This window comes from Sipha flava, unplaced genomic scaffold (genome assembly GCF_003268045.1).
Source record: "Sipha flava isolate LNK unplaced genomic scaffold, YSA_version1 73_pilon_pilon, whole genome shotgun sequence".
In the NCBI taxonomy this organism is placed as follows: domain Eukaryota; kingdom Metazoa; phylum Arthropoda; class Insecta; order Hemiptera; family Aphididae; genus Sipha; species Sipha flava.
Genome location: NW_020273613.1, coordinates 2,716,353 through 2,731,528, shown reverse-complemented (window position 1 = coordinate 2,731,528; position 15,176 = coordinate 2,716,353). Strand labels below are relative to the sequence as shown.

The 15,176-nt window shown below is 25.8% G+C and overlaps 1 protein-coding gene across 1 annotated transcript in view; it reads right to left on the bottom strand.

Annotated features, from left to right (window-relative positions):
- Window positions 1-15,176, bottom strand: part of LOC112692453 (dipeptidase 1-like) — a 61,874-nt gene that overhangs the window by 8,362 nt on the left and 38,336 nt on the right. Inside the window, exons 5-6 of the mRNA XM_025567131.1 lie at window positions 7,669-7,801; window positions 7,397-7,547 (exon numbers count right to left, since the gene is read on the bottom strand). Of these exons, the coding sequence (XP_025422916.1) occupies window positions 7,397-7,547; window positions 7,669-7,801 (284 nt within the window). The remainder of the gene's footprint in view (window positions 1-7,396; window positions 7,548-7,668; window positions 7,802-15,176) is intronic.

Here is a 15,176-nt window from a genome sequence, read left to right as displayed (position 1 = left end):
TCGTGTACTTAAAAATTAGGTAAAATCGTACGGAATCCTGTAATTTAAAAAGGTATCGTCGATAAGGGACGTACGCAATCGTGTTTTACCCATATCAAAACCCCAAATGGTTTAAAAACTTAAACAAACTTAGTCTTCCATTTGAATATACTCATAAAAAAAAAAAAAACGCGTGAGTTGATTCAACATATTTTCGCCTATGGTTAGTTAAGTTTCAATGAAGAATAGCACTACAGAATATAAATGTACTTTTGACCATGAACAATTGCAGTGTCCATAATAATATTAGCGACTGGAAACTGCCAAACGTAAAAATAGTTTATTTTTCTTCGAATTGTACATCTAGGTTACAACCACTAGATCAAACGATAATTACTGCTTTTAAACGTTATTTCAAGTCTAGACTTATACACCATGCATTATTATGCCTTGATTCCGATCAACTACGTATAAAATAGAACATTTTACAAGTGATGGCTGTATCATGGATTGATGTAACCACAATCAGTAATTGTTTAAAAAAAGCGTGGAATATTAGAGGCGGAGAAACCTTAAGCACTAAAATACCCATAAACAAGGATATAAATGACGAAGCTTGGAATAAATTATTAGCTCTTGTTCCAATTTCTAATGAAAATACTTTTCTTTTTTCAAGTTTTATACTATTAGATAATGATTTCGAGATTTGCGATGAAAGTGCAGGAGAGGATAAAAACCCAGAAATCTCAGCAAAAGAACCTACTGAACCTCCAGTGGATAAACCTTCTCGAGTTGATGTGATGATAGGCTTTGATACTCGTAAAATTTTCCCAAACCAGTGCAAATGTGGATTGCAAATTCGATGACCAGTTGAACAGCATCAGAAAACAGTGCTTGGAAAACTTTCAAGTTACTTTCACCCAAAAATCCATCACCGAATTTTTTAAACAATCTACTACTTAATGACGTGAGTTTTAATTTAGTCAATTTAGTTAAAAATTTTAATATATAAAATAGATTTTTTTAAATTATTTAATTTTTTTTTTTATCATCCATGCAATATAAAATAATCTTATATATTAAAATAATCTTTATATATTTCTTATATGCATAATAAAATGTTATATGTATTTAATATTTATATGTAATTGATAGTGTATTTTAATAAGTTTACCTATTTGATTTAATCACCTCTGATAACGCAAATTCGTTCGTATAAGTATAAATCGTTTAATAAAAACCAATTCGTGTGAAACATGTCGGTTTGCACAAATTTTTTGAACACGAACAGGTCATTTTTCAGTCCCGTCAAGTTCGTGTTAATGAGGGAGTACTGTACTCGTATTACTAGTCTTAAATTAAATCATTACTAAGTATTCCACATCTGTTCTATAGTCTGTAGGTATTTAACAAAAATATGTTTCGTAATGAGAATTATAATTTTACGTAAAAGTTTCTTGCACTACAATAATATTATCAGTAAAAAGAATTAAAAAATTATAAGTTATTCTTATTGCTTTATTTCAATTTTAAAATTGTATGACAAAATAGTTAAATTAACAATAAATCAATTGTTTTTTCATTTCATTAATTTCATACACGTGCCAATTTTTAATAAACTTATAATTAATAACTAAGATTATATGCACATTATAAAAATATTAAAATTATATAAAAATTGTTTTTGAAATATGGCGTTGATGAAGGATGCTGAGAATGAGATAGAATACCGTACCAACAAAAAGATACTCAGTTAAATAGAGGAATGAAGAGAGATACTCAATACCATCAGAACAAGACGATGGAACATGATAGGTCATAAAACGAGACATGAAAATGAACTAACCCATAGAAAAATAGAAGTCATAATTGAAAGGTAAAAGAAACAGAGGACGTATAAGAACTTCATTTGTCAAACAAATTGCTTCACCGGCGGAACAACGACGTAAATGCAAATTTCACTATTCTTCAAAAAATGTAATTTAAAATTTGAATTATTTTATTTATATATAATAAATGATAGAAATAATCAATCAATATTTTTACTATGGAAAAGTTAGTCTAGTTTAAGACTACATAATCAGTTTTTATAAAAAAAAACTACCATTTAACAGCTAAAAAAAATTTGAGAACTAGCAATTGTGTCATTATTCCTCTAGAAAATGTTAAAAATATTAGAATTTTTAACAATTTATAATAACAATATGAATAACGAAATCATTTAATGATCTCTGTGGCTGGACTAACAAGTTACAACAAACTGAAATGGCTAGCCGAGAACAGAGAAGAGTGGAGATCGAATATCTAATTGCAAAATCAACCTTAAAGGCTGAATACCAAAAAGAAGAAAAAAAAAATTGATAATTTCTGATTTTGTTTAATTTTAAACTGTATCTATTTATAACGAATATGAAAATATAATATTAGAATACAATCGATTTGACTTAATTATGGATGTTTCAAAATATATTGTTTTCACTTAATTATAAATTAAATGAATGTGTGGATTTTTTGTTAAGTATTTATTTAATTTTAAATTTTTGGAAGGGAATTATGATTTTAATCTTAGGAAATGTACTAATCTTTTTCATTCCTAACAAAATAAAATTATGTATTTAGCTTATAACTAAATACATAATTTTAAATATCTTTTATACATTGTTGTATTTTAATTTAGTTTTTGTTTATTAGATAGGTATAAAATATTCAAAGTAAAACATTTTTACTGCCCATTTAAATAATTTATGTACAACTGGTAGGTTAATATTATACTGGGGTATAGCTTACCTATAATTAAAATTGGCAAATTATAAGAAGTATATCACTATATTATATGTGAATTTTCACTGTAAAATTTCAAGATATTTACTATTTGGAAGTATCATTGAATAAATGATAAATAAAAACATTGAATAAATTAAAAAAAAAAGTAATTGGTTGAAAATGTATTTATTTATTTTAACATAATATTATAGATAAATTAAAGTTTACAGTTCCTGATTATTTAAAAAACATTAATTTTGAAGAATATATTATAATCTAATATACATAAATTAGGTAGCTTCTATATTATATTTCGTTTTAAAATGTTAAAACTAGTTTGCAAATGGTTACACTAATAAGAGATTAATTTAAATTTTACAAGAACATACTATTTATATTAAGTCGAAAAAAATATTTTATTGCATGCTAATGACCTTTCTTATACCTAACAAAAAATAAAAATACATTTTTTTTATTATTATATTAATTTTTATAAAAAAGATGTTGAATATTTACTTAATTTCATAACAAAAAAAGTCCGTAATATAAATATAAACTAATTTTAAAAGTAAAGCGGAGGTTAAATAAAACCTTAAGATCCAATAGTAGTACGACCACTTTGGCTTATAAAGATTAAAGTTCTTTAAATAAATTATTATTTTAAAAATAAAGGGCGGGATCATTCGCTGGATACCGTGGATATTAAAGCAATTTGACGTTGTCTTAAAGTTTAAAATAATGTAAAAAAAACTAAACATTTTAAATCTGAATTAGATAAAATTAAATTAGTATTACAAAACATACTAAACAGAGGTACTATTATTTAAAACCTAAGGATGAATTATACAACTCATAGGAAGACAGAAGCAGAAACCTTAATCCTAACAAAAACAGTGATTGACTATTGTGAAATATGCGCTACCAGTGGTCATTTGACAATCACTCAGAATGGATACATATAATATATTACGTATAAAATCTATATAAACATATAAAAACAACCTAATTTATTGTTTTTCTTGTTATAGTAGTAGAGCCAAACCCATTTTTTAAAATCAGACGACAAAAACTTACCTGTGATTACTGTTATATGGTTGCCAAATAAAACTAGATTCATTCCATACATACTGTGTAAAATGTTATTCAGAGTTCAAATAAATAAAAACTAATTTTAGAAATAGACATACAATTTTAATACAGTACATTTCAAAAATGAAATAGGATAAAAATATATACGTTATATATATAATGATTTCTAATTAACAAATAAGAAGTACAGAATCATAACTATTCTAAAAAATATAATAAAAATAATAATAAAAAACATTATCGGATAAACTTCCTGATCAAAAAAAGAAACATAATTGTAACTTGTATGCAAAACCAGTACGAAGAATACTTTTTTCAGATTTTCAATTTAGTTTAACAAACACCCGACGGATTAGGATTACATTGAATATTATTCTATTCAAATAAACTTTATTTATTATAAGTACGCAATAATCTGTGAATGAAACCACATACGTTTTAGGCATATAATAAAAGATATATAAATATATATAAACAATAAAAGTAAATTATATAAATGAAATACACAGTTTGGATAATATTTAACAAAAACGCATCTTATAGCATAATAATCAATAAAAAGGATGAATTAGATCTAAATATGAGTATAGAATACTAAGACTCAATAAGGTAATTTAAAAAGAAAATCAAACATTGAATTCGTATACGTCTGATCGTTTTGAAGTTTACGACTAGTTTATGAAAAAGCGATGAAAATAAGTTTCATTGAAAATACATAGCGAACAATTTTAAAACTAAAAACTATTATAAATCATAAAAACATACTATATGTAAAAAAATATGCAATTTCATTAACATCCGAGCCCTAGTAATCATGAAAACATATTGTGAAACGTCTTTACGCAGCATACGTGTGGGCGTGAGCGTTGTTTTACGAATAGTATATTGTACGTAAACGAACGAATGAATTTCGTTGCCGAACGAGCCCCGCGGAACCGAAGGGGGTGAGGGGATGGGGCGCAAATCACCGAACGCCGCACACAGTACACCTCGGACCGGAAGGAACGGATGGCGATGATACGTTAACCGACCGCTACCTACCGCAATGTTTTCGATTCCGTTTTGAGTAGACGCGTGTTACACCTGTCCGCCTGCGCCGCCGACACGCCGTCTCCGAGTCAATAAAGTTTATGTAGGACACGGCCCGCGTGCGTACAAGATTAGACCATTGAAACCACTCGAATGTGCTCCGCTGCAGAACAGTTAACGACCGTGTGAGCGCGCCCGCGCGCGCGTGTGTGTGTATGTGACGAAATCCAATCAATTCGGACCCTTTTCTTCATCCCCTCCCACCATCCCCCGTGGTTCCTTCCCTGCACTACGCGCTCACCGGTCACGAACTTACCGGACGTCCGTGCGCGCGCGCGCTTACCCGAGGATTGATAAGAAACCAATGGGTCGAATTAAGAAGAAAAAAAAAAGTATTATTATTTCTAAACACACTCGAAACGGCTAGGTGATTTATTTTGTTTTTATCTCCCCCGCTCGTAGATTTATAGATTTTACCACAATCCACTCTCTTTTATTTATTTTTTTATTTCGAACTTTCAGTAAAACGTCCTTAAGTATTCCGTTACGGGAAAAAACAGCTCGAGATTGTTGTGCCGTTTCGGCGAAATAATATCCCTTAAACCCATTCGTCCGGTAAAAATTGGCGTGTACGCATAAAATAGTTTACTAACCTATACAGTTATAATGTACAATACTTTGAGAGTTCCTTCGTTCACATAGGTATATTAATGCTAGAGAATACGGTTACGTGATTTTTATACTAAAAGATATTAATTAAGATCAAACCATGTAGTAATATATTTAGTTAAATGTGCGTTGGATGTCATCATTTGTGTTTAAATTAACGTAATTCAAGGAAGTTAATTATGAAAATTAATTGATACAGTAAAACCAATGAATACCTATTGACTTCAATTATTTATAATTGATAAAGAATTTCGCTGTTATTATCATTTTCTGTCTGATAAAAAAGCGGGCAAGGGATAACATATTGAAAAATGTAATTAGATATTTTTAACTGGGTGAACCACCGATTGATTTTAAATTAAATAGCTCATTAATATTGTTGAATTCATTGTCGTTTATGTTTAAAAAGCATAAAAATCCTCTTTTGGATTGAAATTCTTGGTTTTTCAATAAAAAATGATAGGATTTGATTATTACAAAATAGAAATATATTTTGAAATATTGTATCTATACAACAAGCTAACATAGCATGTCCTATTCTAGTCAAATTCAATTTGAGTTTTAGACATCGAAATTTATTGTTAATTAATTTTAATAAGGTTTTTAAAATGCACAACTTAATATTTAATAATATAGTAGTGGTATTAATTATTATTTAGTAATATAACTAAAATCAAATACTTAAAAGGTCAAAATTTGTGAGTAACAGTACACATAAAAAATAATATATTATTAATAAATGTTTATGTCTACATAAACTGTATTAATTATTCAATAATTCTTTCATCGTTCAATTTTTACATGTGTACTTTTATTTTGTCAAAATGTCGACATTTGATTCAGATAGTTTAATAAAATTAAGCCACTATAATGGCACAGAAATAAAATTGGATGGTTAAACAATTGTATAACTAATAAAGTAATAACAAATGTATGATGACTTTGTGAATATGAAACTTAACAATGTCAATAAATTTTTTCCAGTTATATAAAATACGATGTTTTATTAGAGTTTAGAAATATATTTTGACTGTTGGTAGTTTGAAATAAAAATAAAATAGAATTCATAATTTATCAAAAGTGGTCTTTTCATATCTTCATCTTTGAGCATTCGTTCGCTATGAAGTATAACATGTTATAAAATGTAGAATTTATCAAACCATCTGTCATAATATCAGATTTACAGAATAACATTTAAGTTCATGTATTACGAAATAAATAAAAATAATATCAACGTAAAATATTTGATATTACCAGCTAGTCAACTTTTAAAATGAAATTTTATTGTTCTTTAATAATTAGTTTAAATTAAAACAAACAGAATTTAGTTATATTATACAGAATATTATTAGCATTATATGTAGCATAATGTCTTTAAATTAAATGGTATTCTGACGCATATGTTACCTAGTAAATGGAAACCGCCTGTAGCGTAAGCATAAAGCTTAAGAATAAGCCCAAAAAAAATTCAAAAACACAGGCGCGTTCTTACATATTACAGCAGACAAAGATTTACTCAGAATAGTTCATCGATTTTCGATTTGCAATATGAGTAATAATAATACTTATTCCCATAACATAAAAGTATACATGTTTCATATTAAGATAAATAAAGTGAGATGAGTTCCAAACAAGCACCATTATTATTTGCTTTTCAATAAAAAAGAACGAAGTAATAGGTACAATATATTCTAATGACAGGTATAAAACATGATAAACATAAATTCAAGTATAACAATTTTCAAAACTATTATAATGGTGGTATTTTTCAAAATTGTTTGTAATTTGTAACATTTATAGTCAACGATAATGGTTTATTTTAAAATAAAAAAATAAAAACTATAAATAATTATTATATGTAACATACCATAATGTATCGCAAGTATGCGTCAAAGTTAAATACCTAGCTCCAAGGCTATGAAAAGTCCTGAGCACTGCTAGTGAATTTCCCAGTGAATGACCACCTTCAACGCCAATAAGGCTAGCAATTTTTCTGGCCTTGTGTGCCTCTCGTATTCCTGAAACAACGAATTATGATGCCCGTGCTGTATTCATAATGCAATTATAGATATAAAAAATAAAAATAAAAAAAAAAAGTGAGAGAAAAATATTATTATTTTATGATGATTTATAGTGTACCTTTTACCGATGTTACAAGCTGTAAATCACTGGAATAGGTTTCAGCCAACCTCCTAATGACGTCGATTTGTTCCATTGTAGTTTGGACGCTATCCAGGTGCTGTCTACCACAGGGTACGTAGGCCGACCAAAACTGTTAACAACGTAAAGAATTCAGATGTTAATAACGTGATTCTAAATACATATAAAATATGTCAATTGTTCGTTAAGAATTGAAAATGATGATTACGATAAAAATTATTACAATGCTACGGTATTAGATTACCATTTTAAATTAGTTTTGATATACCAATAGGTTATGTCATCATTTTTCCCCAACATGAATTACAGATTTGAAAACTAAGCAAGATAATTAGAATAAAGAATAACGGAACACTAGGAAAGTATATAGTTAGTGGAGTGTGCTTCTCTTTATAATGAGCCACTTGAGATAAAGTGTAATGGCATTAATTATTTAAAAATAAAAAATGGTAGGAATTAATTCACTTTTTTAGTATTCAATTATTTACTAGTAAAATAATCATGTAGAATTAGAATTGAAGAACAGTTTTTTTTAGTGTTATCTCGTTCATATAATGCAGTAAACTAGCTCAAGACGCTTTCTCGCATAAACGCTGTTTTCCGTCGTTCCCTAGACATTTCATGTAAAAAATGCCGAAGAAATGTTGGGTTATGTCAAAAAAACGAAAACTATTTTGTTAAAACTTACTGTCTGAATTTTAAGCAAACAAAAAATATAATTTTTTTTTAATATGTAATACAATAGAAAAATAATAACAATAAAAATACATATGTATATATATATATATATCTTGATGAAATTATGCATTTAATTTTAATTAAATTCAACAGCAAAAAATATATGTAATTGTAATTTATAATTGTTTTACCTGTTAAGTTATGTTTAACAATAAAAAAAAAAACTCGATATTTCAATCACTTTATATTTTTTTCAGTTCCCGCATAAGACGCTTCAGATACTTTAGTGAGGTGGTCTATTAAAAAGCGTTTAAAGCAAGTCTTCCTGTACTTAAAACGGGTGTCCGGTTAGGGCCACTATTTTTAGTTATTTTTTATTATTGTATCCGGTAAGTGGGCCACTATCAAATTAATATGTTATACATAAATATTGTTACAATACCTAACAGTGCTCACGAAACTTTAATCGAAGCGACCGTGTATCTTATCAAAATGTAATGAAATGATATAGAAATATCAGGGTCTGCCATAGTGTCATCAAATTAAATGGATAAAATTAGCTAAAAGTGTTTTTACAAAAATTATAGAACGTCGCGATCGTTTAGTTCACATGTTCCCAAAGTGGTCTATATCAACCCCCTAGGGACGATTCGGACCTGTAAGGGGTCTAAGTCAACGAAAAAAAAATTGGAGGTACATCATGTGTAAATAGGGGTTCACGAGAGTTATAAGTCAAAAATGTGTGTCGTAATTTTTACGAAAAATATGTGTGCTAGAACTTACAAGAAGAACTGATCGAAATAAGTACTAACGATGAACTTATGGTACAATTTAGAAATGGGTATCAGCAGTTCTGGCTTCAGAGAGACATACCTGTTACTTTTACTGCTTTTTGAAGAATCGCAAGAAAGTTTTTGATTGATTTTCCGTCATCATACAGCATGGAAAAAGGTTTCAACACAGTTGTCAATCTTCTTACAAAAAAAAAGAAATAGATTGGCAATTACTGACAGAGGAGATTTGAGGTCAAACCTGACTAATTTGAAGCAAAATATTGAAAATTTATTATTAAAGCATCGGGCTTATCCTTCCCATTAAAGATAACATTTTTTAACACCAACCTTTATTTTGTTATTATATTTGATTTGCATTTTTTATCGTTTTAATTACTAAAAAATTGATTTTGTTATTTTCCTTATTACAGAAATAAAGGTATAATTAAAAACAACACGTTTTTTATTTAAAAAAAAATAATTCCATAATAAAGCCTATTCAGGTGAACAGATTTGTGTAAGTTATGAAAAACACTTAGATGAGTTTGTAAGCATTTAATTTTAGGGGTCTACGAAAATGGAAAAAATTGGCATGTGGTCTACGGGGAAAAAAAGTTTGAGAACCTCTGGTTTAGTTGATTGCAAATTATATAATACACGTTTAATAATATATGCTGGTTCTGTTATATACGAGTAAAATGGAATTTTTGGAATTTTTAACGACGGAGACAGGAAAAAAGTTATTAATTTTTAATAATTACAAATTTTCTTTTGCTCACGAGAGTCAATGTGGTAAAAATTCATTGGCGATGTTATTTATATTATAAAATATTATATTATTATATTATTAATGATGGGTCAAACCCTGATTTTTTTAAATTGAACCGAACTTGAACTGAATCTTAAATTATTTTTTCGAACTCGAATTGAACCGAACCTTCACATTTTCTACCGAACCGAACCAAATCGAACCTATTATGATTTTAAGTCGAACTCGAACTTGAACTCAATACTTTTTATCATGTACATTGTACCTATCTACAAATTAAATCAACCATAATTCTTAATTACTATTGTATTTTAAGTTTTCGTATTACCTATTCTACATTTTAACTTTTAATTTTAAGTAATTGTATTATTTACAATACATTTAAATTTTAGATAATTTCTTATTATTATTATTATTTTTCAAAACCAGTATTATGCTCTCTCATGTTGTCTTGTAAATTATAAAATATTCATTGAGTATTGAGTATTGAGTGTAATATGACAATACAATCAGTACATTTTAATAATATATAAAAAAAATAGTAAAAATAACTATAATTCACAAATATAGAATGATTAGTAGAATTTATAATGTAAGAAGTAAGTTGTAAACATGTTTTTATTAACAGCAGAGTCGTGGTATCGGAATATTACCATGGATTTACCCAAAATAGATTTTAACCTCCATAATAAATATGATAAAAACAAAAATAGCTAATTTATGAATGCTAATTTATAATTTATTTTTATATACATTGCCTCTATTGGTGATAAACAACTTATTAATGTTTTGGTTGTTATGTAACATGCAACTGGAAAAATAATATTATTATTTTAAATAATGCATAATATGCCCTTTACAGATTATCACTTTCTATCGCCAATAGTCTAATTATTTCTAAATAATCATTATCAATTTTTATTTTTCAAAAATAACTTTTGAAGAATTGTACAAATATTTGGTTTTTGAACTACCGTTGCCAATAAGTCTGGTTCGACAAATATTTTCAAGTTCGATTTTTGAACAGTTAAATATGCTTGATAGTTCGATTCGATTTTTTTTCATGCCGAGTTCGGATTTTGAACTGAACCGAACATCAAGGATTCGGTTCGGTTCGAGATTCGAACAGTTCGACCCATCACTAATTATTATTATACCATTAGTATTATACTTTTTTTATTATACTGAATTTGTGAATCCTGCGTATGGCATTATTAAAAAAAAAAATTATTGTATTTTATGCATTATAAAAATAATTATTAGTTAATAAACGTTGTATATTCGTATATTTTTATGCTGTTAATTTATGACTCAATCTCCAGGTAGTAAAATGTAAACAAATATTTTTTACTAAGCAGGTACATAAAATGTGGCCCAAATACCGATCACCCCTTAAAACATTCATAAACTAATTCTATTTTGAAAACTATATTGATACTGTTATTTTAAATCTTATTTCCATGTCCATGTAATTTTAATATCAATTCAATATTATATAACATGACTAATATAATATGATATAAACACTGCAGTTGTATTAAGGGCACCTAGAAAATGTATGCAAAGAAAATGTAGTATTTTTATTTTTTCTAGATATTTTATAAATAAATAATAAATAAGTTATACTAAGATTCGTAATAGTTATTACTGTAATAGGTCTAACAAATTTATTTAAATTTATTTTGTCGTATTAAGTAAGAACGAAAAAAAATAATACAAGGATTGTTTAATTATAAAGATATTTATAAATACCATTGCAATCTGTACCTACACACACCAGTAATAGGTACACAGATTTACTTCATCTTTAATTCACCATTTAGCTGATAAAAGAGATTAAAAGTAATTTCTGGTTCTGAAAATGAATTAATAATAAAAGCTTTAAAATTCAAATAAAATCTTAAATACATACTTTTTTTTTTTAATGTAATAGTAAGTATAATAATATAATTACCTCGTGAATAATTAAAGAAAACCTGGATAAAATGTTGAGTGGGTCATGCTGATAATATCAATATTTTTCAAGAAATTTGCTTACAGCGATTTTTAATCAGTCGGTTTATAACATATATATATATAGAAAGGAACTAAATGGTTGTTTAATTAAGAAATATATTATTTATAATTGTTTTATAATTTTGTACTCCTTCTTACTACGGGTATTTATATATATATATATATATATATATATATATAAAATTAATATGGCTAATCTGAATTTTAATGCAACTAATGATATTATTCCGTATATTAAAATAAATTAACTATATATACGAGTGTAATATATGTAGTTTATAAAAAATAAATTAAGTAAAAATAGTTCAACAATAAATAAATTATTTTACAAGTAATTTAATAAATATTTAACAGCTATCGATTAATAAAGTAAAATAAATTTGAAGTTAAATAACAAATGCAAATACCTTTTCTTAATATAAATAAATTTTTATTTAAGGAATAATGAATTAATTAATAAATAAGGATATTTTAAACAGCTCAGTATAACACATAACACAGTGTATGAGTATAATGTAATTAATGATTAAGTATATTTTGAACTTCGAACTAACTAAATAGACGTTCTTATATTAAAATAAAAATTGTATGGATGCAAATACCAGTAAGAAATTCCAAAGAAACTAAATAATTTATTTTAAAAATCAATTGAATCAACTAACATTAATTTAATAAAGAATGGGAGTGCTTCATACCAATTAATGTTAAATTATTTTGAGTATTTATTTTTTTTATACGAAAACATGTATGGTAAAGTAAAGTATTTTTGTGACATAGGCAATTTCGTGATATTATTTGTTGAACGTATAATTTAATTCCATATTACACAATTGACTTGAAAATTACATTGATCCTTAAAAATGCAGTCATTATAATTACATTATACGTTCAACAAATAATATCATGATATTGTCTATGCCACGAAAATACCTTACTTTACCCTATGTAATTAAAATATAATAAAATAATAAAAAATGAAGTACGGTATTATATGCTATTTCGATGAGATTTTAATGGGAAATTTAAATAAATATTCATTAAAAGAGATTACTTTTACATTAAATGAGAATTGGTCAATATTAAATAGAATTACTAAAAGCCACTATCACCTTCATTACTATATTTTTTTAAATAAAATAATATTCATATATTAGTCGTTTTCTTAATTTAAAATTAAACTGTTAAGTCGGAATAATGAAAAAATGAATTATTAAATTGTAAAATAAAAGCATTTTGTATGTTGAAATGATTGAATAAAATTTAATATATTTTACATAAAGAGAGAAATAAAAAATAAAAATAAAAATAAAATGTACGCCTTAAAAAAATAATAACAAAATACTAATAGTTGTTCAGTTTAGAGGTAAGATTTTACTTACATTAATTTTGTAATCAAACGGAAAAAGTATAGATATTTTTATTTAATTCCATTAAAATAATCTAAAACTGACAAAATATTGTTGAAAAATGAAATATACATTCGTATATGCACATATAGATGTATCCAATTATAAGACATAAATAATGAAAATGTTCATGATGGAATTTATCTATACTGGAATATATTTTCAATAATATTTATTTATATAATATTTTTAAATTTGGCTTAAATACAATATATTTCATTCAAAATAATTGTACGAACAATTTATTAGTTTTAATAAACACTCTAAAGACACATCTAGTAAACATTTTTTTTTTTTTGTTTAGGACACATGCAAATACTTTTGACATACAAGCTAAAAATATCAGTAATCTGTAATCGATTGCACGTGTCACACAAAACTTTTGGAACGTGTTTTTTATTCTAAATATGGTTGAAGCAAAATACATAATACATACATGACTATATAATCAATAGCTTTCTTGTTCTTTTCAGAATACACAATCTTGTAATCTAATTAAAGTACGAAATACGGAAAAGCAATATTAAATACCAACAGAAAAATGTACGAACAATTAAAAATATTGAGAAGTTATGTAGAAAAACTTTAATTTTGAATGAATGTAAAAAAAATCGGAACTTACATTTTACTAAAATATGAATTTATGTTCAACTAATAATGGAGTTATACATGGAGATCTACGTTTAGGTAAGCTAAGAAGATAAACCAAAATTTGAGTATTGAATAACAACATTAAAAATTATTCGTATGTACTTATTTTCGGTAAATTTCATTTGATATTAAATTTATTTCAAGAATTGTAAAATTATTTTTATTAACATTTAAAAGCGTGAAATACTGAACCATTATTTTATTATTAATGTAGTTTGTAATTTTATAATTAGATTTAAGAAGTTATGTATTTACTGTAAATCATAAGAATCATAAGGTAGTTTCTGAAACGATAACTTTTTGTGTTATATGTATTAGTAAGTTACATTTAAATAATATAAAACCTTTAAATACATGGCATACATAAATAGACATGAACATAATATTAAACTATTCCTTTCAATAATATCAATACCTACTTGAGAAGTATTTAAAAAGTCAAAATATTAAAAATAAATAAACAATTATTTTCAGTTATGTTACTACAATTATATTTTAATAATAATTTCTAAAATGTAATACATTTTTTTATGATTCAATAAAGTAATTTTTTTGATACTTGTAAAAACGAACATTTTTTTCATTTATTAACATTAACTTATTGCTTTTTAATATAATAGAGCTTTAGTGTATTAATATAACTAAACACAATTTGTAGATATTTAACCCTCTCTTATAAATTTAAATAAAATAGCTTGTAATTATTTTAAAAGTAATTTATTGAAAAAATACCAGTAAATGTAACATATTTTTTATATTGAAAATGCAGTAGAATAGTTAATAATATTATTTTAATTATACTTTTTGTAAAATATATGCACAATAAATTAAAATTTGACTCGGATAAAGAAAAGAAAAAAGAAGAAAAAAAGAAAAAAAAAGAAAGAAGGCAATAATATGCTGCCAAGTATATTTTATTCCATTGCCCATTAAAATATTTAAACATATTTAGGTTAAATTTATTTATTTATTTTAGATTCTGAGTGGATCACATAATGTTTGGTATTCAAATGATATGATTTTTTTTCCTATTTCTGTCTATACAATTTTCACCAAAAGATTACTCCGATCGTGATAGTCAAAAGAGAGTTATGTTAGGAAATGCTGTTTAGTAAATACTTTGATGGGTTATTTTATAAATTACATCACAGTTTTCTAAATAGTTTTGGAAAAATAACGAACAATTATAAACTC